The sequence below is a fragment of the Platichthys flesus genome, chromosome 21 (genome assembly GCF_949316205.1).
Source record: "Platichthys flesus chromosome 21, fPlaFle2.1, whole genome shotgun sequence".
Taxonomy (NCBI): domain Eukaryota; kingdom Metazoa; phylum Chordata; class Actinopteri; order Pleuronectiformes; family Pleuronectidae; genus Platichthys; species Platichthys flesus.
Window position 1 is genome coordinate 15,561,087 of NC_084965.1, and position 27,022 is coordinate 15,588,108.

At 42.6% G+C, this 27,022-nt stretch overlaps 1 protein-coding gene across 1 annotated transcript in view; it reads right to left on the reverse strand.

Moving 5' to 3' along the window:
• Nucleotides 1-532: 532 nt before the first annotated feature.
• Nucleotides 533-27,022, reverse strand: part of odad2 (outer dynein arm docking complex subunit 2) — a 34,511-nt gene continuing 8,021 nt past the window's right edge. The window contains exons 9-21 of the mRNA XM_062379072.1: nucleotides 26,583-26,711; nucleotides 25,550-25,697; nucleotides 21,824-21,970; nucleotides 21,284-21,493; nucleotides 20,049-20,282; nucleotides 19,717-19,827; nucleotides 19,407-19,561; nucleotides 14,565-14,745; nucleotides 14,332-14,393; nucleotides 11,871-11,985; nucleotides 8,736-8,924; nucleotides 8,255-8,476; nucleotides 533-2,789 (exon numbers count right to left, since the gene is read on the reverse strand). Coding sequence (XP_062235056.1) covers nucleotides 2,634-2,789; nucleotides 8,255-8,476; nucleotides 8,736-8,924; nucleotides 11,871-11,985; nucleotides 14,332-14,393; nucleotides 14,565-14,745; nucleotides 19,407-19,561; nucleotides 19,717-19,827; nucleotides 20,049-20,282; nucleotides 21,284-21,493; nucleotides 21,824-21,970; nucleotides 25,550-25,697; nucleotides 26,583-26,711 — 2,059 coding nt within the window. The 3' untranslated portion in view covers nucleotides 533-2,633. The remainder of the gene's footprint in view (nucleotides 2,790-8,254; nucleotides 8,477-8,735; nucleotides 8,925-11,870; nucleotides 11,986-14,331; nucleotides 14,394-14,564; nucleotides 14,746-19,406; nucleotides 19,562-19,716; nucleotides 19,828-20,048; nucleotides 20,283-21,283; nucleotides 21,494-21,823; nucleotides 21,971-25,549; nucleotides 25,698-26,582; nucleotides 26,712-27,022) is intronic.

Sequence of the window (27,022 nt, forward strand, 5' to 3'; positions counted from 1 at the left end):
ATTTGTATGATATTATGAACACACAAATTCCATCTAGAAAAATTGAATAACTTACTGTTTGCACACCAGTGTAGAATCCAGAGCATCTGCACAAATCTGTATAAATGCTCTGGATTCTACACTGGTGTGCAAACAGTAAGTTATTCAATTTTTCTAGATGGTGTGTTTTCTGAGTTTTGACGTGTTACAACTACAGATTTTTCAAACTGTAAAAGAAGAGGTTGAACAACCTAAACAGATGTGGGTCTTGTTTACATATTGTGGTCACGTGTGGATTACTCAAGGAATGTTCCTGCAGAGGACGCAGCTTCACGCTGTCTCCCACCGATCAACGTATGGGGCATTTGGCAAAAGAACAAATGGGAGAAAGACGCATTTCTTTTTTTCAACACGGTTTCTAAGTTGAGACAGCCAGGGAGCGAGGAGAAGGCTTCCTACAATGTTTGGACGAACCATTGATGAGGTAGTTGATGTAAATTAGGAGCTCAGGACGAAACGGAAGCAAGGGGGCAAATAAATACACACTCATCAATCAAGACAAAACATTTTTATTTGAAACCTCAGACATATTTTGATACAGCATGTTAGAAACGCTTGCGGTTCTGCACTTTTCTCATACATTTGATTTGAAACACATTCAGTGGGAGTAGAACAAGATGGATGCTGATGTAAATATTGGGCAGTCACAGGCTGCCCCTTTGTACTGGCAGGGGACTGTACAACATTTTTTTGGGGGGAGGGGGCAGACAAGTAAGGAGCTCCCCTAGTGTGAGATGGGAAAAAATAAAATGTACTGTGTCCACGCTATGTCGTCATCAGGAGTCGTTGCAAAAAACTGTTATGTCATCAGTAGTCGTCGCGGGAACCCGACACGTCGTCAGTAGTTGTAAATGTTAACAGACCCGACAACAAGTTTTGCCAGGTATGTCATTGTTAGAACATTGTAGATCTTAAATACACCAATGCTTTTGTTTGATGTTACTAAAGTGACCAACCTATGATACCCAAATAACATTTGTGCTAATACAACCTGCAACGTGAAATTATGTCAAAATACAGAAGTTATTTTGCATAAATCAGCAATAACGATGTAGCATTAGCATGCTAGCTACCGAGACATTGGCAGGTGTAATGGTAGCGATTTCTTTTAGGGTTGTTGTTAAAAAAAATGACCATCATACATTGACATTAAACCAAGATATTTTAATATGAGTAATTTTTAAATCCATAATAATGGAGAAAATACTACATGTGAGTCTGTGATTCAAAAGGCATTATGGGAAATTTGAACAGTACATACTTTATAGCTTAAACACTTGCCCCTACCACTCCATCCTAACAAAAACACATCAAACGGAGGGGTAGGGTTAAGGGGTAGGAGGGGTGAAATGGGATTGAGCCTTAGTCTACACATGCATGTGCCCATACATGCATAGAATTGAACATGATCAGCTGCTTTGTGAAAAGATTTTTCAATTAGCTATAAACATGCATGTATTACATTTATAATATGCATGTTATAGCAACAAAGCAAACATAAGCCCTAGCTTTGCTTTTCATGACAACAGAATTTCAGAACGGTCCCTAATGTGAGGAATGGTTGGATTTCCTAGAGTTCCATTATGTCAAACGTCGTGTGACTGAGGTGAATGTCATGAAAACCTAACTGGAAGTGGTTCATAGAGACACAGTGCAGGATCCTGCCTGTATAGCTCATTGAAGCAGTGTGCTCAAAGGGCTGAATTTGCCACCGGGAGGTCTGAATGCAGTTCTGGCCAGTCTCACTCCTTCGCCCAGGGAGGTTATAGTTAAATAACCTTAATCAATTACAGTGATATCAAAGAATTCAGTACATTTCCGAATTAACTTCCTTGGGAAATGAGCAACGAACTAAAGATAGTTCTTTGGAGAGAGAGAGAGAACATTTCCAAGATGACCCCAGTCCCACACTTGCAGCTGCGTGTTGGAAGTCCCAAACAACTTTCGGTCATAGCCTGAGGCTGGGGAAGATTTCAGCAATGTCCATGAGGTAACATAAGGTCACCGTGATCAGCAGTATGGTATAAAATATTCAATCAATCAATCAATCAAGCTTTCCAAGCAATTGACAAAATGGTAAGAAAAGGATTGAGCTCAGAGACCAGTGCAGTCATGCATTGAAAAAAATGATGTAAATGATAATAAAACAGAAAAAAAGTAGAGAATAGTAAAAACAATACAAATAATAATTGATAACTAATTGAATTGAAATTTTATAAAGCCAGAAAATTATAAGCACTACATGTTAAAATCATTACGAAAATGAACAGGCAACCAGTGCAGGGACAGAGAGCGATATCGTCCTTATCAGACACCCACTTTACCTTTTCCTTTAACTTCTGGGACTATCTGTATAGTTTCACTCAGTACCACCCCCACCTAATTTTCGTCCAGGAAAAACCCTGGGATGCAGGAAATTTGCAGCATTTGGTATGTTTACGATTATTTTGGCGAATGCTGATTCCGCTCCAAATGTGTGGAATTGAGTTGAGCTGTTGAAGTGTTTTTCTAAGTCAAGGGGAGGGTCCAAAAGCAAATATTAATAACCCTGGGGGGGGGGGGGGGGCACTTTTTTAACAAGTCAAACATAAAGCTCAGAGCACTTTCCCGCAACGTTTTGCAGTCCCAATCGAAATTTTCTTGGGTGCTGTGATATTCCCCGCAAGAGCCTGAAGTCGGATGTTGCGCACACAGCCAGCAGCTGCTTCCTGGAGCTTCTCGTCGTCAGAGCCCATGATGAGGATGAGGGGCTGCGGGAGAAAGAGACGAAGGTCACAGTCGGCAGGAGGAACAGATTCCAACTAAATCATCATTTTCCGACAGTGGACAAACACAAACTTTGGGGAAAAACATCCAGCCCCTGAATGAGTGGGCTACTGTACAGCCGCGTCAGCTTCTGCCACTGCATGCCACCACAGTGGCTGTGCGGGGACAGTTTCAAGCTGCGCAGTCACGTGCCCCCTCTGTGTGCGCGCATGTGTGTGTGCGTCCGACTTCCAAACCATGCCTCAGCAAACGGGTTACAGCTGCGTGCACACATGCTTCTGTAAGTTTGTTCAGATGAAAGGCATGCAGGGCGAGCTCGACATTAAAAACCTGAGCATGAACCACACCGCTCCACAGCCTTTCCGCTGCTCCAAAGGTCAGATTGTATCCGTCTATTAGTGGCTTGGGTAATGGATCTCGTTAGATCTTATTGCAGAACAAGTCCTATTGCTTTCCAGAAATCTCAGGCTCTGCAAGTTTATTTTTTGGTTACATAAAATTGAACATTAAAAAAAGATTTTCTAGCGTTCAAAGAGCTTCGAATGATGTAAAGGCGAGGGAAAAAGGGAACACGCTGGATAAATGGAATTACTGCTGAGTGGCATGTGTTTTTATAAAGTGAGCTTTTTCCCCCCTCGGTTTTATCTGCAGCAAAATCACTACGTTATGTTTGTGGGCGGTTTAAGGGGCTGAATCAAAATAAAACTAAATGTAAGCATAAATACCCGGGTGCAAGGGATGAATCTAAATCTGTTCAATGTGTGCCGTGCGGTAAAATCACAATGGTGCGCCACTGAGGTTTCCCAAGCCACACTTTCAATTATTTAGGGGAGTCTTGTTTACATCCATAATGAAGCAACAGCAACATCACATCCTTCAGCTAAGCACATAAGGGCTCCCCGCTCCTACACATAATGAAGCCTTGATAAATACAGTCACCGCCGAGACGTCTGAGGCACTTTTAAGCCCCAGTATGTGTATACGGGCCTTGTTCCCCCGCTGAATGAGAGGGGATTTTGAGAAAGATCTTCCTAATGATGAGCATGCTGCAGCAGGCTTACATGTGGTGTTGGGACACCATCTGGATGGTTTCCCTGGTTTCACTGCAGCAATGTCACATCTCTGTTGATCCTGCTGAGCAACCCAAATGACAATATCTACACTGTCGCCGTCAAAAAGATTCAGTGACTAAGCCTCTTCAAAACTTACATCCATCTGATAATTTAGATTTAGTTAACAGCAGATTGCCTCTGACAACTTCTTGCGAATCTCCATTTTCTAAACGTCTGTCCTGTCTCATTATTCGAAATGTCATCCTGCTCAGCACAGGCTCCAAATATCAACATAGGAAGTGATGAGATTCCTTTGTCTGTCTCACACAAATGAAATGTCGCTGTCGATAAGATTCAACATCGTCCACATTTCCCCAGCGTCTGTGCAGCTGATCAGCGCTCAAAGCAAACCCGAGTCTGACTCTGTCTCAGGTTATCACTGCGATCGTGATGCATGTCTGCGCCGAGGGTGACCCTGACCCCGACCCCTCTCCGTGTTACATGCAAACTTAAAACGTCGCCCTGCACATTTGTGTGGTTAGCAAACAGCCGGTGAGAGGACATTCCCAGGGTTTTCAGCGCAAAGATAAACAGTGAAAGGAAAACAGATGAAAGACGGGGTGAGCCGGCTTGTGCACGGGCACGGAATCTCTGTGAAGCTGCACTGTAAGTCCAGTCAGAAAACTGAGAAAATAATATCCTTCCTGCTGATTACAATCACATCATTTTGTGGGGAAAAGGCACGCAGCAGTGCAAGATGTTAGCTCCTCTAAATGCGCCAGTGTGGAGGAGGCTATATGAAGCGTTCGGCCTCAGGCTTTATATGATTTTTAAATAGGCTCCAAAACAGCTCCAAAAGCAAACTCACATCCTCAGGCTGTAGAATACATGCAGCCCGCTAGACAAGTCTCTTTTGTAAAAAGAGGGGATGCCTGAGAAGTGCCAGGGGCAGCATTTTTTGCCAACCTCATAGCATGTTATTCAGACGTCGCCAAATAAGGTCTCCCGAAGCGCACAGCTAGGCTAAGATAAGCGTGTCTTTCTATGCTAGCTTTTTTTTTTCTAAGCTGCTCTTTCCCTCCCAGCTGGGAGCTTGAATGAATATAATACGCCGCTTGTTGGATATTCCCTGACTGTGGTAACATGAACACTTGCCCCACGTTTGAAAACCGGATCGTGAGTTTTTGAGGTTTTCGGCACTTCAGAGCGCTCCAGAGAGAACTGACCTCCGAGAAGGGAGACTGTGAGCATGCCCCCCTCCCTCCTCAGCCAATGGGGGAGAGGGAGGAAGAGCGGGCTTGGAGTCTGGGAGGGCTACACATTATTGTTGCATGTGTACCCCCCCCCCCCCCCACACACACACACATCTTATTGCACATGGAGGTGTCATGGTGTTAAGTGCGCTCTGTTGGACCGCCTCTGCTCGCAGGAGTTCAAGCTTAAATTCCCCAGTGCCGGGTCTGACAGCCTTTATGGCTCCACCACCCCGACGCCCCCACCCCCCCTACCCTAATCCCAGAGTTCCCATGTTCAAGACTGCACTGTGGAGGCAAACAGCACAAACAGACAGCAGTGTTTAGCTGGGCCGAGGGGAAGTTGGCGAGGAAAGTCAAGGTAAACAACATTCCCTGCAGCCTCCAGTGAGCAAGAGACTTGCTGCTTTTTCTGTGTCTCTTAAGAGGAAGAGGAAGGGAAGGGAAGGCAGTTCAGTCTGAACCCTGAGCCTGTCAACCTGGGGAACATGGCTCGGTATTTCTGGTCAGGGCGCGAGGGAGAGAGTCTTAAGTTAAAGGCTCTAAAACATTACTGTCCAGGGATCTCAATAGCACGTTTGTTAAAGCGGAACAACGCACAACGGCTGTATCATCTGCTCACCGCACACAACCTGAAGTCATGTTACGCATAAGCCTTCAGATGTAAACCTATGATGTTCTGCTTGGTTTTTATTCCCTCCCTTTACGTTTGTGTAATTATTGCCCCCCACAGTGTCGCTGCACTTTCGCTGCTGCAGCCTGAGCGTGTAAGAGAGAAAGACATTAAAACAAACACTGATCGTGCTGCAGCAGACGTGTGCTTGTGGCAACAAAGGCAGCAAACTTTTTTTTCTCTTTGAGATTAGTTAAAGCCCAAAATACATACCAGGACCTGGCAAAAGTCACGCTCTGGAATACCCTCAGTGGAAAATTACCAATAATTACCATTCGTATTTTGCAATTTTCATCAATTTACTCCACAAAGCTTTTCTTATGAAACAGCCTCTTAAATACAAATAGCTGGCCGAACGCTGTCTACAAGGATTTATGGTTTCAGCAAACAATCCCCAGTCCTTTGGAAGCAATGTAAAGCACTGAGGGAAGGAATGTTGATTTTGTACGTGACACAAAATGAAGCACATCGGTATAAACCTCCGCGATACCAAGAGTTAACGTCAAATCAAATGGCCGGGACGATTAATCTCTAAGCTTAAAAATTCTCTTATCCCCGGTATGCATTTCCTGTGAGAGCAAGCAAGAGAGCTCCTTTTCTTGAACAAGGCCTGATATGATCCAAAACATTCCACGGAAGGCTTTATCCAAAAACATGAACTTAAACTGTTTTTATAATGGGTTTTTGAAGAGATAAAATAAAACAAATATTGTTCAATTTTGAATTCCTGATGCACGGGACCAGGTCAGACACCATTATGTGTGCTACAGCAACTTCAGAGTAAGAAAGACCCGTTCTCATTCGTAATCATACACTACATGTGGCCGAGCATGTTTTGAGAGTTTCTCAAGGCACCTTCAAAAACTCTTTGAAATATGGTTGTAATAATACAACGAGCGGTCCAAAACTTTGCAGAGTGTCATAAATAAGGCATGGCCCGGTATCAGTACTCGATAACCGCCCAACCCATTCAGAACTATTGGACATTGTTCTAACACATTCTCCCCACCAGCTGCTTGTATATCATGTAGCTGAGCACTGTAGTGCACACAAATTGAGGGAGAAAAGGCAGCTCCCACACTGTTATGCTTCCTCCGGGGTCAGGCAGGTAAGTATATCAGCCTCGCTGTCCAGACTGACTGAGACTCAGACCAGACTGAACAATGAGGCTGCCTGTGTTGTTTCCATGTCTGAGATTACGAACAAACACAACGCTGGTGCAGTTGCGTGGCCTTTGGTGATTAAGCTCTTTAAAAGTCTAAAAATACATTATGGTGTTGCAACCCTTAGCTGGTACATTAATAAGGGCAAACACAGACAGATTAAAAAGGGTGGTATGTCTTGCATTTGCACACACGCACACTCACACACTAAGAAACACTAAGAGTTGTCAAGTTTTTTGGTTCTAACTACAAAAAGTAGAAGTAGTACAATTATCTAAATGACTTCTGAAAAGTGGACATAACTCTTTCATAACTCTTTCGGAACACCCAATGTTCAGTCCAGCTATAGCAAGTGTTGAACCACATTCACTGTAGCAAGAGATCAAGCTAAACTATGCCATTTTACAAACATGGGAAAAAAATATCTGGCTGCAATAGCATAATCACTTCATAATTTATACTGCAGTTGTTATTTAGAGGGAAAAAAACATTTAAAGTCACAGTGGCCGCAAAAAGATTTCTCATGAGAAAATCTCTCTCTGTGAAACATGATTGAATTAAGGAGTGATAGCAAAGTTTTCCCCAAATTCTGAAATATGGGGACAGGACCATCTGTGACAAAACATCAATTACAGCCCAATCTGAACATAAAATCTCTTCATCACTGTCAGAGACAAACATAAACAGTCTCTCGAGCGGAACGTGGAAACAGCACGAGAGACGACAACGTGCAGCAAAGCAAGACGGTTTCTCTTTGGAAGAGTGCTGCACAACCGCCACGATAGAGACAGCTGGCGGATGTAGAAGAAAAAAGAAAACTTGACCAGCTCTTACCCTGCTCCCTAGCCTGAGCCATATCCTTGTTGCATTCTACCCTGATGTCCAGGAACAGCCCTTAGCAACAGTTACCCCCAGCTACAGCCCTTTGACTTGTGCTGGGATGGCATCTAGGGTCTACCGGAGAAAAGGCACTTTGCACACACTGAGCTGTTTGCTTTTCTGAATTCCCATGACAGCTAGAAAGTGGAGTCATGTTTCCGCCACCGAATAAAACCCACTTTGTTTCTGCTCCATCGGTCAAAGGCTCTGAATACAGTCACAGCTTTTCAAAGTTAATTACTCTGAGCTTTTCACACATCACTAAAACAGCAGCAGTGGGAGGCCGAAGCTCATTCTCCTCAATGTGTTTATGCCAGATTTAGTCTCAAAGGAACAAATAACTAGATGAATAATTAAGGGTGTTAATCATCTATAGAGAAAAAAGATGTGAGCATTCATTAATCCAGCCACAATAGTTCTGCAACTCACCTTGACCACTCCCTTCTCATTCATGGTGATGCAGTTATTGGGGTCTTTGGACAGCTGATACAAGGCCATGGTTGTGTGATAGTGGACTGTGCTGTTGTTGGATTTGAGGTAGTCTACCAGGGGGGCCACAACACCAGCTTCACCGAAGGATGCCTTGTTGCCTTCCCACATACAGCAGTGGCCGATGGCCTCGGCTAGGTGCAGACAGAGTCTCTCGTCAGTCTGTGGAGAAGAGAACAAGATGCTATTGGTCCTTTGTGACCAGTCACAGTCTTTATAATGCAGAGAACAACAAGCTCTGCTTGAAAGTCTTGGCAATATCTACAAATGTTCTTCTCATTAGTTGGATTTATTCTCCATTGAGTAGGAAAACACCATCTAAAATCAATTGTTAAGACAGTTATTTGTAGATTTACAATCACTGCAGTGTTCTTGAATAGTAAAACCTTGTTGTTTGTCTCCAGCGGTGAGCTGCACTTACTGTGTTAGTCAACTTGGCCAGCAGCGGGACAACGTCGTGATCAGTGAGGACTGCCAGATTCTCCTTGTTTTTGGCTATTTTGGAGATGGCGGCGCAAATGCTGGCCAGCACTTCGTTGTTTGTTGACTTCAGCAAATTAACAATCAGTTCCAATCCACCGACAAGAGAGCGCACAATTTCCCCTGCATCCTATAGTGAAAGAGTCTGTTATTAGTTGGTTCTCTAAAATGAACAAGGAGGGAGTTAATGGATGGGGAAAGAGGGGAGGCAAGCAGGGACATTTAAGCAAGGCAGACAAAACAAAGAAAACTACATGAGGACAAACAAAGTATTTTCATCAGGTCAGGCATCACAATCATGGTCCCATCAGTGCAAACAAAACTGGAAGGACTATCTTTGTCTGTGCTTTCAAAATAAAAACACCCTCTTCTACGGTACATCTGTGTTTGCATGAGCAAGCAATAAATCTGACATTGTTGTAAACCTCTCCTCTTACCATAGCATGTCAAAATGAAGACGAAACATAGAATTTAGAGCTCAGAAGTAACATTTAAACCTTTCGCCTGGGGCTAACACAGTGTAGACTCAATAGTTCATGGTTTGAATTCACAGCACCAGCTGGTACCACAGGCCTCTGAGCCACTTATGGGGCAATGCCTACCAACCCAAGAGGCTGGTAGGGAGTGCTGAAGTACCGCAGCGGAAGAGCGGGCAGAGACACTGGCCTTAGTATGGCTTGGCACATCAGACCGCTGTTTAAAATCACAACTCACCGTATTGCTGGCCACAGAAGAATAGATCAAGGTGGCGGAGTTTGAAAATAGAACTGAATTTCCCCCCAAAAACTTACAATTATGGATCCCTGGATACAAATCACAAAATATGCTTAATTTGAGTCCATTTCATATCTACATGTCCGATGTATGTCACAGAACCATAGAGTACAGCAATCACAGAATTCATTATGTGCACTGTATAGTAATTCATCAAATTCAGCAGTTAGCTGATTTATAGTTGGAGTATTCAATTTCTTTCGGGGGAGATGGGTGATCTACTGCTGTGTTCTCCCCTCTAATACAGAGCTCACAGCTATGATCAGGTCAGGGTGCTTTGCAAGTAGCCTGTGATGCTGTGCCAGAGGATGAGCAACGTGTGCAGTGCAAGGTAGGGAGGGCTGTGCCAGGGCCAGGAGCTGACCCCCCGACACACAGGAAGCCCTTCCTCAGGAATACTGATGATGCCTGGCCGGGAGTCCCTGCGACAGAGGAAGCTCTCTCAAGACACCAGCTGCGATAGACTAGCCAGATCTCTTTCATGGCCTGGACGGGCCCCCACATCTGAAAACTGCAGCATTATGAGGCTGCACACGGAAAGTCCTTTCTCACTATTCTCTCTCTCTCCCTCGTCCTCTTGCCCAGGATGAAATGAAATAGAAAACACATTATCTGCTGTGCGTGATTTCAGGCTGAGGGGAGCAAGCCAAGCTCAGAATGGTAGAAGCATGCCCTGACCCTTTCTCTGGATTAATCAGGCTTCTGTGACATACATGGCTGCTATGTATAGGAAAAATAAATCAAGCATCTGACTGTGCCTCTGCATCCAGGTGAATTAATGATACACCCCATTACTTGCGCCTATACTTCCTTGATTGGAGAACAAAGATAATTGAATGATTCACTACTAAGTCTGTGTGTATGGTACTGAGGGAGTTTAGGTTGTGGACCTGTGGGCATAGGGCACAGTGTCTGCCTGTGGAGAGGCAGCCTCACGGTATGGAGCATCCACCAGATGCATATATACCACAGCTCTTTCATAAGTCCACTATGGAACTGCTAACTCAAAGCACATGGGTTTTTTATCTAAATAACGACTGCACCGAGGCAGCTGTATCAGGTTCCTGAATTCAATGGGTAAAGAGCACTATTTAGCTCTTGTCGTTGCCCCAACTCTCTGAAAAAAAATCACCCAAAGAGCATGTTCATGAATTTCCCAAAAAATTGGTGTGCTGACGTCCAGACAAACATTGTCAAACTTTGTTAGAGCTCAATAGAGGGTCCGCAGTCCCCCCTGCTCCCTCCATATGGTTGCCATGCATCACTTTTGCTACACTTCTGGGCCAGAGAAAATTCCAGCCAGCAAACGGGCTTCCCCCCCAAGACACCTGCCCGGGCTCAATATAGGTTTAAACTTAACCAGATTGTCCCACTGACAAGCTGTTTACCTTAATCACAGCGATAATCTAATAGAACAACATTACGTGTGTGGTTGGAAGCCATACAAGTGCCGAGGAGATCAAAGAGCTGTGGATGTGTAACTGAAATTAGAGTTGGTTGACAACAGAGCTTCGATTGAAAGGCTAAAGGTCTGTGATGATGGCATACCCAAGCTCAAATCATTTTTTAAAAGAGCCCTCCACTGAGTTGGAATTGCACCTATAATAATGTCAGACGCAGAATGGACATTTAAAAATATATATATATATGTTTTTCCACATATCCTTCTCCAATGTCAAAGCCTCATAATGTAACTACCTTGCCAACAGTTTGGTGAGTGATTTGGATGTGTTACAAAAGTAGTGTGAATTTATCCTCAAGCTTGAAGCAGCGGGCTACAGAGCAATTTTGCCAATTGTGTATGAAAATATTTGAGTTGATGAGGTAAGCAGAATTCAACGGTAGGTTGTGAGTTCTTTTGTTAGCCATTTGTGCACTGTTTTCAATAGAGAGTTGGGTTTACAGAAACCACCAGCTACCCTGTGCTCTATGTGTGGATCGTATGCCTCCGTAACTATTAGCACGTTGAGGGAAGATTTTCAGAAGGGAAATCAGAAGCCATGTCACAGGATATTACTCAGTCTCCCTGCGTTCTTCCCAATTCACCAATCCCTGTGTGCCAAGGAGTCCTCTCTGCTTCATATTAGCCCAAGGTTCATGTAAGCCTCCGCTGATACAGCTCTAGCCCTGCTAACTTCCAAGCAGCAGCCGCGGCAGCATATGAGCTTAATGAAGCTTGCAGAAGTCTTTGATTTACAGGCAACATGTGTGCACATTGTGTGCTTCATGGGTGCAGACATAGACAAGAAGAAGAGGACAAATCTGTTGTGGACGAAGGAAAATATATTGTGCTGTACTGTACCTTGGCATTCTCAATGCATGGACAAAGAGCCCAGGCAGCGCTGGACTGAACCTCTGTACTGGAGTTTTTCAGTAAGGACCACACGAAGCGGACCCCGTCAAGCTGGCTAATGACTCTGCAGAGACGGAGGGAAACAATGTGAGAGAGAAAGGGATTAACAAACGGAGGATGAGCAAAACAATAAAGGTTTTTAGAATAAGAGCTAAATCAATTCAGACTGATTCATGTTTGAAATTTCTGTGCACAACTAAGGACTAAGAGCTCCTGCTGCATCAGCCTCAACACAACTACAGCCAAGCAGGATCAGAGCGTCGATCGATTTCAGCATTTGCTTTCATCATAAACTCGCCTTCGTTCCTGCTCATTTCCTCTCCAGGCCCAGAACCCACCCACTGTCTGCTTACTGGGATCACTCTCCACGGAAAGCTTGGCTATGCTATGGACAGAGGTTAACCCGCTCAAACCTGTGTATAGTGCTTCATACATGCATCTATAAATACTAGATTGTGAGACAACCTTACACTTTATGTTGGTGGCTTGTTTTTCAAGCCGAGCCAAAAAGAGGACCTCTTTCCAAATCAAACAGAGCCAGAGACAGGCCGCTCTGTATTTCATAGGGTTTTGAGCGAAGTTTACTTAAGCATGAGCTATATTTCTTGTCATATACATGACTGTAGTCTGGGGTCTGGGAACCCAAAAAATTACGCCACAGAGCACCCGTTGTCTGGTATAAATAACATGTAACGTGTTCCCCATGTGTGCTTCCACCAACAAGGCCGACATTGAATGCTGTCATAATTACTTAAACACTCCCTAATCACAGTATCTCCGTGACTGGCAACGAGCGAGCGCTCATCAGGGACGTCCCCTACACCATCTGTCTTCCGTTTGCACATAAATCAGTCTAGAGGGATCATAACATCAGATCCAGTCGGCGGGGCCCCTTAAATCCGGACCAAAAACAAAAGTGAAGCGTCATATCATCCGCCAAAACAGCTCTGTCTTAGCATGAAGCAGGTACGAAACAGATTAGCAATGAAGCGGCATCTGACAGTGATGGATTAGAGGAGGGGACCACAAACCCTGGAGGCATTAAACGACGTGTGTTCACTCTTGTAGCTACACAGGATTTACTGGAGGAAGCGCTACGTCATTAAGCACACACCGCTTACTGGTTGAGAATTTCATGGAAAGCCTGAAAGTGATCGATGCTTTTTTTGGGGCTTTCAGTAGTCACGGATGGCCTGAGTCACAATCATGATGAGAGAATGATTGCACTGATCACCAGAAGTTTTTGATGATAAAAATAAGGTGAAATTAACAATAGCTGACTGTGTGGTATCATGCATATACGTCATCATAATATTTGTTAGCTCGCCGTACTCTGCCTTATCTCTAGGGATCTCCAGGAAAACTGCTACAGCCGTGCCAGGTTTAGAGCAGATCAGATGTGAGCTTTGTTGATTGCTCAGCTCATGACTGTACACATACATTCCCCTAAAGAAGCCATCACCACAAAACATACAGAAAACTGCCATCGAAATAAGACCTCTCTGTTTACAACCACGTGTTAAAGCCTGAGAGTTTACAAGGGCTGGCCTAAATATATATATATGCCGTGAGAAAATATGGAGAACACGATGAACCTATGTAAAACACGTCTCCTCTTGTGTGAAGTTTACCACAGTTTGTGGCTGTCACTTTTTAATGAACCCTTGGTTTTTTCGCCTCCCAACAAATGTAACGGGCTCGTATTATAGAATTAACAGCTAACGAACGATGTGAGTTCAGACACGAGGTTGTATTTGTGTCCAGTGCAAACTAAGAAGGGTCTTGTATTTCATAACAGCCTTGTAAAACCAATAGGCGCAGATGAAAGACAATGCTGTGCAGTGTTGAGGGTGAGGTTAAATGAGAGCAGAACAAAGACTTTGCTGGACTGTGGTTCGTGGTGTTTTCCCAGCAATTTAGTCTTGGACAGGGCGGGGCTTTAGGTATGTTTGTGTGACCAGCTCAAGTCTTGACAGTGACCGCAGAGCTGTAGTAAAACACCGGGAATTAAACCACAACCGTGTTTAACACAGCAGGTACAATAAACAAAGCTTTTAAAATCTGTCATTAGGCTGGGGATGAAGGAGAAACCTACCTGGGTAATAACAAATTAAACGTCTACAAGTATCAGCCTGTGACAGGTTAATGATACAGGAGTTGTGTGTGTGTGTGTGTGTGTGTGTGTGTGTGTGTGTGTGTGTGTGTCACTCCCTTGTCATAACATATGACATCAATACATGTCCGAAGAATATACGTGTTTGAAGCTAATGCAGTAATGTCAGTGAGCCGCCACTGATCACATTTTAGGAGACACCTCACACAGGGCTGTTTGCCTTGTGTAAACTGTACTGCAAATTCCAATAAAGACCATGTTAGCTTGTTGGAGAGACTGGAAGAGACAGTGACTTACGCCATGTTATCCCGGTCTATGGCACATGCACCAACTGTCTTTGTCACATTCACGAGCAGCGCCTGCGTACATGACACAAATAGAATGTACAGGGGTAAATCACACAACAAACATGTACATGGGGAAATGGCGAAAATAGAATGTGCATGTGCAAGAGACACAAACTGCATGTCCATGTATGAATCAATATAGAAATATTCAACTTTTATGCAGCAAAAGACGATGAAACTTGCCTGGTTTGTCTCAGTGAGCAGATTAATTAGGGGATTGATGCCTTTACACTTGCGGATGATTCCCCTGTTAGCAGCCACCTTGGCAAATTCCCCCATCGCTCCAACAACGTTAACCAGCACATCTATAGGCTGATCAGTCAGCAGGCTTATCAGGGACTCCAGGGCTTTGTGTTCCTGAAACCTTCCAGGGAAAAAGAGGGAGAGATAACATTGATTAATTACAAATTGAAGAAACTTAAATCAGTGGCCCGAGGCAGAGGGCTTTTGCACATCATCACTTTCAGCACATACATCAGCAATCTATAATAATAGCTCTGAATAAAACTTACAATCTCACCATTTTTTTCTACAATTATTTCAGCTCATAACATTGCTGCTTGGATTGAAACGCTAAGTGACAACATTAGCAGTGAGCACAAAGTTCAGATGGATAATTAGAGTGTGGTTTTGTTTTACAGATATAAGGTCATGAACTAAGCACTGGATAATAACATAACCTTATCATGGCGCTAGATGAGGATTTAGGGTGACTATAATTTAAACTGCAGAGAACACAAATTAAAGAACGAAAATAAACTGCATTCAAAAATGTCAACCTCAAGCTGTTGAATACATCACCTGGTAAACCATGAATGCAGGTCCCAAATTTAGAAAAACTAAAAGCCAGCGGATCATCCAACTCATTATGATTTAACCCCTTGTTGACCACAGATTTTATGATAATGTGTCCATTTTGGACGTTATTCATGTTGCCATCAGCAGACAGATTATTATTGATATCACGGGAGCCACATAACTATTATGGCTACCGATAGTCCAAGTGACAAACAGTAGCTGCAGTGCTTACTGCAACCCAGTGGCACAGACCGTTTTCCCACGACTGCTCACAGTTGTCCCTTGTATGTATTTTGCATAACCCAAGTTTTGCTGCGGCTTGGAAACTCTCCCTCCCTCTTTTGCTGTGATTTTGCCTTGTTTGCCAGTGCTATAGAGTGGTAAACTATAGTAAACATTTAAAAGGGATATAATGTGGTTGCGAAAAACCTCAACAAACCTCTTATGTACAGTTAAGTTCTATGACTGTTTTTATTCACAGTTACGGTTGCTGGCATCATGGACCGAATGCTATTGTAGATGGCCAAGGTCATTTGGTTTTGGTCAGGGTCCACCGAAAGACAGCCTATTCTTGCAAGTGAAAACACTGCTAATGAACAGAGGAGCTGCCAATGTTAACTTCAGTGAAGTTCACCATAAGAAAAACAATGGTTTCCCTATGCCATCACTGAAGTGTCATCTGCAGCTGACTACAGTAGAATTATCTTGTAATCACAGACATAACTTTTGATAAATGAACAGTAAGTCATGTCTGTTTTGTTAGGCCGGTCCCAACTGAAGTAATTACGCAATGGCAAGAGTAACATTACACAAAGAAGCCCGGAGCAGCTTCTACTGGAAACACTGGGCTCCACGCAACCGGGAGCTCTATTCAGGCCTTTGCAAAGACACAGGAACCACAGTGGGGCTTCTGTGCGGCAGATTTTTATGATTGATTGTCTGCCTTTTCCTTTCCTCATTCATCTGCACGAGTTCATTCAACTATATGTGCAGAACTCTTAAATACTAACAAGGGCTTTTTAATGCTGGGCCCAAGCGAAAGTGAGACATTTCAGGGAGCCCTAGTCGCTTATCAATCACAAAGGAAGATAAGAAGCTGAAATGTATCAGACAGATGGATCTACTTGAAAGAAAGAAACACATCAGAATAACTTGGGTGAGCAGAGAAGTTCTGTGAGGTAAGGCAAATCACAGGGCTGGAACAGAGGTAAGATGGAGGGGTAGTCCATAATTGGAAGTGTACCCCACAATCTTGACCCCAAACATTACTGCACTGGCAAATACAGTCTAAGACTTGGCAGTTGTGACTTTCCATTGCAAAGTTAGTCCGTCACCCTTTTGTTAAGGCTTTTTACAGCATTTGTCTGTGTCCATAACACCTCTATAATACACAGGCTCTCATGGCCACATATTGATGCATCCATAAATCTGCACAAAATTATGTTTCAGTGTTTCCCAGCAGGACTTTTACGAAAGGATTTTCCTAGTGCAAATAACCCTGGTTCAGGTATAGCCATCTCTGCAGCACTGGAACGAAATGGATACGATAAACCCAAGCTTATGTGGTCTTTTAACAAAGACACTGAAGTTATCAATGTAATCATGTTTTAGGGCATCAATCATCTTTCATTTTGATGCATCATTAATCAGGAAAATGGATAACACATGGCTGCTACTTGTCTTCACTGAAGGTTGCCCCCAAGCCAGTATACTGTCCATGCACCATGCAAATCATCACAAAAAAGTAAAACTCATGTTGTTGCTCTGGTTTCATTTGAGCGTATACTTATTGAAAGAAAAGAGGGGGGGGGGGGGTCCAAATCTCTGTCTCCTATTATTTCTGTGAGCAAGCTACATTCCAAAATGATTTTCATTTCAGTACACCACTCAGCTTATGATTGATTCTGAAATGAGCGCATGCCCCGAAAACCCTGTCACCATTAGCAGCGTTTCCTTTTTGACAGTAATGGCTCGGTCACTCCATTCCAAGCTTTTGCCCCGACCCAGACAATTTAAGTGATTCAAATAAGCCCGAAGGACTATGAAAAAACAGATCCACTTACGCATTCAAGTGTGCATTAAATCATTTCTCTGTGCATCGGGCTACTTTCCTGCTGAGGAGGAGGCCACATTTCACCTTCACTCACACCCAACTGGCCACATCATCCAAAAATACAAAATAAAACATAACACACACACACAGAAACACAAAAGTGGAACCCTACTCACCTCACCGCCTGTGGTAAGCTCGCTAGGGCAACTCTGTGACATGCTAAATTTGGAGTGAAGGCTCTGATATCTCATGTTGGTTAATGTCACTACATGGGGTTCACATGTGATTATAATTATTTCTATTATTGTTATATTCAGTAGTAGTAGAACTGTTTTACATCGGTGAAGTGTGACAAGTCATTACGTATGGCACAAGGCCTGCACTGGCAGCAGGTGTATTAAACTGCCACATTACTCATGGCCAGCGCAGTTAACTTGTTTCATCGTCATGCCAAGCTGAAGTCAGAAGGCCTCCAAATCTGTGCCAATGTTTTTTTTGGGGGTAAAATATTTATTACAAAGCCATCTGAACAGCTCTGTTTTGAACCATGAAAATAGAAAAATAGAACTGTCCGTCTAAGCAGATAATACTATTATCTTTAAATAATCATCTAAATGAATTCCCCCAAATGATTTTCTTTCATGGTTGAATGGACAGCGATCTGTCCGTCTTGCTTTAAAAGAATGTTACCGTCATGTTCCTGCTTCTGCGAAGGAATCCTCACTTAACTGAATGTGGCAGCAGACACTCCGCTCCAGTTGGGAGGACTTAACTTAGACTTTAAATGCAGGATATCATTCTGTCGTTTGTGATATATGAAGTGCAGAAAGATCTGTGTGAGTGCTGCTAAGCCGTTTTTCTTGTTATTTTTAGAGGTCCACTGCAGTTTAAACTGTACAGAGTTTCTGAGTCAGAAGAGAAGCATTTACACACTCTCACCTCAGCAAAGTCCTCATAATCATGCAAATTATAAAACACAATGTCTTATCACTGTCTTGGCTCCAGTGGAGAGAAACAGTTTGCGTCGAATTAATGTCTTGCCAAGGTAAAAAATAACTGCATGTGCTTTCTACATTATGTCCCCAGCCTCACAGTGCATAAGAAAATAAACACAGCAAATCATTCTTTCAAGAGCAAACCAGAGGATGCATGGAGGAAAGGTATGGGCCTGCCAGGGCAAAGTCTCAGGGCGTTATTAATTTTAAAGGGAAAATTACGGACTTGTCTAACATTTAAACACTTCAAAGTGCAAGTCAGAAACTCTCAAGAAATGTCACTGCAGAATAACCGGGTTAAATGACACTTAAATAAACTTCTGCTTTACATGACAAATTATTAAAAGAGTCTGTCATATCGAGGCCAACTCTGTCAGCATGCATGATTGGTTCAGTGCGAACAGCCCTTGACTCACATATCATTCTACAAAATCTACCTCCGTTACTGGTGAAAAAGATTCAAATCTAAAGGCTAAAACTCATTAAAGATCAGAGCTAATAAGGAACCTAAACAAAATCCAGTTCATTCAAATAATCCCTTCACACAGACGTGAAGGAGAAGAAGGACATGACATCAACGGTCCCCTTATGAAACCACATTTTCACCACTTTCCATTGATCCAAATTTCTTATTTGGAACGGCACCACAATCATAACTATCAGTTCCATAAACATGCTTGATTGATTACATCAAGATCCATGAATTATTCTGTGAGAAATCAAAGAAAATGTCAAAAAACATCCTATCTCACAATTTTAAACAAAGAGAAAAAACAACCCGGTATCCGCACCAAAATGTATTTGTCTTTCCTAACCTACACTGCATCCATTCACCAAAATGTGTGGTTATCTGTCCAGTAGTTTTTGCTTCATTCTGCTTAATAACAGACAGACACACAAACCAACGTGCCCTCCTTGGTAGAGGTAACAATGAACCCCGTCAGTTCTATATCCATTGCTGCTATTACTGCTTCCAAACACTAACAGGCTGCTGAAATGCAAAATCAGTATTAACCCCCTGTCTACATCGAGCCTCATTAGATTGCTGTACTTACAGTAAGTCATTTGTCAAAGTCACACTAATCTGTTGCTACTAATTCCGAACACAGAGGCAGAGTGAGAGAGAGTGCATGTGTTTTACTGAGAGGTAATATGGTGAGAGAGCGAGTCAAGTCTTACTTAGCCACGTTCTTCATGCAGATGGAACACTTCCAGATGGCCCCAGTGGCGGCGGCCAGGAGCTTCTTGTCCTCGGCCTTGCCCAGCAGCAAGACCAGTGGCTCCAGACCATTGTACTTACGCACAAGATCACTGGTCTCCTTGTCCTCTGCACACTGCAACGCAAAATAGTAAAGATGTCAAGAGCCTCGACATTTCCTATGCAGTATCAGTCTGACTGGGTGGAAAAATACTTAGCAGATCATTATTTTTGTCCTTTCTTCCCGTTCATTATATCATTTCACAGTGTAGATGTGGGGAAAACGGGTACCTTGAAGATTGCACTTGCACAATGCCTTTGTAGCTCATTGTTGTCACTGCTTAGGTTTTGGACCAAATCCTTGATCATGTCCTCATTCTTAATGGCAATCCTGTAGCATTCCTGTGTCGATACACAAATTTTACATCCACGTAAACACGAGTAACCTAAATCAACATCAACCGGCAATTTCCCCTCTTATATGTTTATTTTTATCTTGTGTTATTCTACAGACCCTCCTACAATATTTTTTATTGTTCAATCATAGTTTAATGGACAATGTATAGAATTAAAACAGGCAACCATAGGCCAAAGACTGTATAATCCTACGCTCCCTCTCTCACCTCTGAGGCACACTCCTGCAGGGTGCCCACCACAGGGATAAGCATGTTCACATCCGGCGACTTGAGCAGTCGTCCCAGCAGCGGGATGCCGCCGGCCACGCGGATGGCCTCCTTATTCCTGTTGCACTTGCTGCAGCTCCAGAGCGCTAAAACCCCACAGTGGGCCACCTCCACATCCTTCTCCTGGTTTGGACTCATGTTGGCTAAAGTCGGCAAACAGTCCAGCAGCTTTACCTGAGCACAGAGACGAGGTACACAGACGCACATGTGGATAAACACAAACATAGAAACGTGTGCAGACATTCAGGCCGACCACACATGTTTAGGCAGAAAAACCTCCGTACAAACATTTACACAAACTTGATGAACTTGACATAAATTCGAAGACACTGAAAAGTTTGCTTGCAGGATTGGGGGGATAATGGAAGGTGTCAGATGGGAATACCAACTTCTTGGCTGTGATTAAGGGTGTGATTAAATTCTATTACTACTGAGTCTGCATGGATGAAAAAGCCAGAGATTTTAGCAGTGGAAAACTGAAAAGCCCAGTGTGACGGTTCATGGCCGTCATTCAATGTTCTAATCCATCGTTCCTGACCAGTGAGACAGAGTAGGCAAAGCTATTACCCACAGCACAGTTCAAAGGTGGTCTCATATCAAAGCATGAAATTAATCTGCCTACATGAGTGACTCGCACATGAGAACATCCGATCTGGGGCTGAGGAAAATATACAAGGCATGCAGGCTTTAATCACAGGTCCCTTTGTCAACAAACATGAATGCAGGTCAGAGGATGTGAGGGACATTCTATCTGTTTTACCACAACACCCATTCTGTTTTTTGTTTTTTTTAAATGGATGGCGCACTACCTGGCTTCTGCTGTACAGAGTGAAAACGGAACGAGTGGATGATTGATTTGCTATGCATCAAAACAGTTCAGCATAGCTTGGATGTGTGTTTTACACTCTGAATTAAAAGCAAATAGTCATCATAATGTGCGGATCACCATCATGTCCGTCCACAGTTTCCAAGATGTCTGTGGTTCAGTTAAATCACACACTAGCTGACACAGACATAGACTGACAAGTGTGTTAATGGAAAAACTGCCAATGTGGGACAATTTTTCACCAATAATGCCAATAAAGAAAGATCAGGTTCTGGTTTGTAGTTTTCTCTGTTGTACAAGAATCACGTTACACAGGCCTGAATTTAAGTTTTTCTGTCCTAACACTCACCAGTTTCTTGATTCCACCACAGCGCCTGACGGTTGTCCTCGCCTTGCGGAACCTGGCCACATTGGCGATTGTCTCAGCAGCTAAGGCCTTGAGATCCTTGTGTGGCCTGTCCAGAATTTTCACGATGCTCTGCAGACCGTCCATGTCAAGAATGGTCTGACAGATTAGCATACTGTGACTAATCTTTCGTAGGACTTTCAGAGATCCAATCTAATCACAAACACACACACACACACACACACACACACACACACAAACATTAACAGTAAATACAATACCTTAGTTTGATGGAAACTGTTGTGACTATGCCAACCGGAGGCCTAAATGCAATAGTAAAAAACAATAGTAATAAAATCAGGTTGAAAAACAAGCACACATGTCTTTAGGCATACTGGAGAGAAATTGTTAACCTGTGTCTTTACAGGAACGTTCTCTCCCCGGTACTAGTGTGTCTGTCACTTAAACACAGGCTGGCATACACACAGGGTTCTGTTCATGCCTGTGCGCCTTCCAGGTCCAGCTTTTGGCACAAATACTTACTTGGCATTTGACTTCATCTGAATCCAGCAAGTTAAGGAGGACTTCAACGCCACCTATGTCCCATATGTCCAGTTGGCAGCCCTCCTGCATCAGATTTAAGTCCAACATGGCACACAGGCAGAGCACGGTGGCGGTCTGGTCGCCTCTCTGAAAGAATAATGCCAAAAATAAATGATACCACTCCTGCTGGGCTTTATTCTGCAGCCTGGCATGGGTTCAGCTTTGTGGAGGTAACCACTAATGGTGAGAATTAATTTGTTCATAGAGGATTGAGCCCTGACAACAGTGTCAAGCTCAGAAAACATTAGAATTTGCCTCTAAGAGGAAAAAAACTAACACTATTAGCGCTGACACCCCGATTCTAATGATGACATAGAGTTCAATCCATGAGCTGAGCTCGACATCAGCCCCTCAAAGATGCTTCGCGCTTTTTTCATCCTTCCTTTGGTGCAGTTGTCCCGGACTGGGCTGTATGAATGGAGGCCTTACTCTAGTTTGGTTCCTCTGCAGCCACAGACTAGATTCTCCAGACACAGACTGCCCTGCCTGAGCTACTCCATGACTATAAATCACCACACTAAGCAGATGGGAGCAGGGATAAGGTTAATAGGGCTGTAAAATGATACCCTGTTGACCTCAGGCCTCTTTCTTAATAAAGTGGTGCTGTGTGTATTTTGCACATTATTGGCTTGGATGTCCTTTCCACAGGGGTGGACGTGTATATTGAGCAATGGCGTTCAGATACCTAACAGTGTAGACTCGCGCCCCTGCCAGTGCTTCATTGAACTGGTTCTTGGCAGAGGTTGAGCCATAGAGGGTGCATGAGGTTTCTGCAGTCTACAGCAGACAGCAGAGGGAGGCCACTAACGACAAGAACAAACACAACCTCCTGCTCCACTCAGGAGAGGTACTGGATGCACAGAATGATTGATACTCCTGTTTTTTTACTTCATATTTGACATTAGATCTCCTATAACTTGATCACTTAATAGGCCTTATCATCATAAAATGAGCATAGTGCATCCTGAGAAAATATCTATTCACCTTTTTTTATTTGAAAAATTTGAGTAAATCATCCAGATTAGGCAGGTAGTAAATGGATTATAACCTGTTTAAATCAAATGTTTCAACTGAATGCTGCAGTTATTTAAAAGAAAAAGCATCAAAAATGTATTTATGAATTGGAGCATAAATATCTAGAAATATAATTATTTTGAGAAAATGAGCTGATATTGGCTGCTGGTACTGGAGACAGGATTTTGAGTCGCGACCAGTAGAAAAGTCTGATTTGAGAAGAGAGGGTCAGCAGTACTGTAACTGCCCAGCAGAGGGGGAGCAACCTTAGTGAGGCCGGAACACAACAACGTGTCAGGACCAAGATCACCCCTTTTAATCTATGATAGTTTTATTGATGGCAACAGAAGCATCGTTTTTAAAATGCATTGAGAGAGGCTGCCCTCTTTTGAAAGCTGCTTCATAATTCTTTCTTTTGCTGTGATATTTAAAAAAAGAGGGGTTAATCAAAAAACCATCTGCTCAGAAAGAACAAATAAATTATATAAATTATAAAGAGATCAGTAATGAAAATGTTAACAAGCGCCAATATTGAACTGCTAGCATATTGTATATCAGACACAATATTAATATATTTTTTGAGAATATGAAAATTGTTTGGTGTTTGGAAAGCCAGCAGCCAACCTAACTGATAGCAGCTGTGGAGTTTTGTTTTTTGTTTAAACTGAGACAAAACATTCAAATTATGATTTTTGGCTCTGTTGCTGAACTTAACATGTGAAATGTTTCAATACGGACGTACTCAATAAACAACCCTTTCTAATTTTTACCCTTCTCTTAGCAAAGTTATTAGATTACTTTTCTCAGGTCTATAGCCTGTACTTATATCATATATACAGAACTCGGACTATAAAAATAAATGCTTATATGTGGAGTATGATAAAATGCCTGCTTATACTGTGGCAATGATGCATTAAACACTAGAATAAGAAGGGTGAGTTATGTTTAAATCCATTCATTTCAGTTTCTCTCCTAAAACACATACAGTATACCCACCTAATCACGCAAACATAAACCCATAGACTTAAATCTGCATTCTGGATTTTGCAAGAGACCATGCAACCATTTCACAGTCGCAGATCTCCAGTCACACAGGCATTAAAACAAACATGTCGGAACCCTGGGCAAATATTCCTGCATAAATATCATTAAAACACAAAACAGAACATCCATGTGTTGCTTTCTGAAAGTGTTAAACTTACTAGAGTACAAACGGCTGTCTATAGCACGAGGGAGAAGGGGGGGGGGGAAAGATCTCCTCCTAAAATAAAACAGATATTTAACTTGGCTCATGGTAAGTTTCAGCGTCTGATGGTAATGATATTATAAAATGACTACTGGACAAACCCCATAAATAACCGAACTGTGTGGTTTCCAAAGAGATAGAAAGCCGGGACATGTTGGTTGCTGCAGTGCTGCGTTGGGCTGAAGTAGGAATACACACAACCCCTAAAGCTCACAATCCTGCTAAAAAACTATAAAACATACAAACCAGTGATGTTTTCTTTTCCAACTAAATTTGCCTCTTTCATATCGTTTACATCATCCTTTTTGCTTTTCTGGAAAGGAGCAGCAGCCTGGTTTAAGAGTGGGAATTTCCTTCCATTATATTCTGTTTAGCTTAGCTAAAAATATCTGCCTCAAATGGAGCTTTACAGCAGCATTTTCTATAAAAGATTTACTCCATTGCACTGCGAACAATTGTATTTAGAAGCAAGCCACATAAGTCAGAGCACAAATCTGTTCGTAACTTAAAGAAATCCAATACTTTATGAAAATATGTTACGTGCACTGTAGCTACATATTAAAAACACCATTTAAATGGCTTTAAGCTGAGGCAGCATTTAAGATATTTTACTGCTGTACACAATGGGATGGATGTGCAACTTGCAACAAAACAGATTCCTGTCAAAGTAAAGTAAAAGCAGTTTGTTTTAACCAAATCTGCCTCAATGATATTGTCCAGATAAACAGATAATAAGGACCACTGAGTGAGGCAGGTCATAGGTATTCCCAGCCAGTCTGAGTTAGTGGTGTTTCTGTCCTCCTTTGTCTCCTCCTTTCTTTCCCTCCCATGTTTTGACACATTAATATTCACCATATGTCCTGTCAGACCTATCACAGGCATGCTTCATTTTTATGCTTTTTGCGGTGTGGGCAAACAGCGTGTACAGCTGCTGCCGTCAGACATTACTTTCCCCTGTGCCTCATGTGTAACCAAACAGGCTTGTGTCAGAAACCAGGAATCCCAGAGCAGAGCCAACCACTTCAATGGGCATCTTCCTGCAAAGCACCGCTTTAAATTGGAGGAACGTTTACTTAATTTCATCGAACTTAACGTATTTTTTTATAACTGAGGTAAAACAGACAGGTGGGATTATGTGATTGGAACATTACTTTTTGTCATACCATCAATTCTAAGTTCTTCCACACATCCATGACTAAATATTATTTTTCCAGTCTGCAGTTCAGATGAGGGGTTTTGAAATTTAAAGACTGATTAAGGTTTGCAGTGAAATTTTCAGGAAAAGTAAATGGACTTTCCTATCAGTTGGGCCCCCCCCTTCACCTCCAGTCTGTACACATTGGATTATTGGGTTTTAAATCCATTAGAAATAGTAGAAAAAAGTAATGAGGGTGACAATCTCATACCTTTAAGAACTTGACTAGTTTGTAGATAAGCCAGTAGTCAGGGGACTGTTCTATCTGAATCTGCAGACGACGTTCTGACAGCTCCTCTTCATCCTCATCCTCAGTTGAACTGTCACTGGACAGCTCCATGGCTCCTGCTAGGGTTTTACTGACCAACAGATAACAATGCACATTTTAACACAGATAACGATCCACAAGGTGTGGGACAGTGTAATAACTGGATAACACATAGGAAAAGAGATTTCCTGCTATTATTTTCTATCCTTCTGTCTAGCTTTGTTTAAATGTAAAAACAGCTTGTTCATCCCACACAAGAAGACCGATTAAGGATTATAAAATTAAAGTGTCAAATTTGTCCTTCCTCAGAATCTAAGCAGCAGGAAAAGAAAGAGTGGAATAATGTTATGTGAAAAGTGGACTCGTCATCATATGCAGACTAAAGACGCTTGCTCGGCTATTGATGCAAACAGAAATGCAGATGCCTTTTAAAGCTGCTCCGGCCGCTTGGATAACAGTATCATGAAAACTGGGCACTGCGGAGTAATGAAATTTGGTACACGTTCATATGGGGCCACTGAGGGACAGTTCCTGTGTACATCGAAATAGAATTTCCAGGGGAGCACATTATCTGACGGAGCCAGCTGATATGAGGGAGTGTTTTCCAGGAAGCAACACGATAATCCCTGAACAAGAGCTTCATGGATTTGCCAGGCCTACACATGGCCCTGCGTGGTGAATGGGGAAAACTGAGGAAATGCACCCTGAGGTCCTTTTAATGCATGCAAGAAGAAATCGTGACAGAGACTAAAATCCGCTGCATCAATTTCTGATCAAAAGAGTACGTATAGATTGTCCGACAAATGACAAAAGTGCTGGAGAAGGAAAATGCTTCCACGTATATATACATGTCATACTTTCTGGCAGAACTTTAACCACTAGTAAAACTGATTTTAGTTCATCTTTATGTAACTCCATCTACAGAGAAAGAAAGAGCCCTTATAGATTAAAACAAAGCAGAACTAACTCAGGATACCTTTTCTGGGGAGTCATGCGTCCAGGTAAGGACGACAAAGAGAATTCTGCTTTCAACTTGCCCTTGGCTCCTGTTCCCTGCTTTTTCTTTCCAGACTTCTCCCGTCCAGGGTTGTTTTCCTCCACTTTTCTGTAATGATGTGAAATAAGAACCATTATGCCAGCTCCTATTTTGAAAATTGATATTTTTCTGATACAATCATTATATAACAACTTGAGACTAGAGTTCTACAGGTTTCATTGTAAGCTACTGAGATACTTTTATCTTGAGCCAGTTTCTTCTCAAATGGGTACGGATATCACAAGATACAGCTGCAACAGCTCAGTCCTGGCTAGATCTATTTATCAATCAAAGACCATATGTGATGGATTCTCTGGGGATTTTTTCAAAGACCGTTTTCCTAGCTTTCTCTCTGTAATGGGACAAGTAGGAATCCCCAA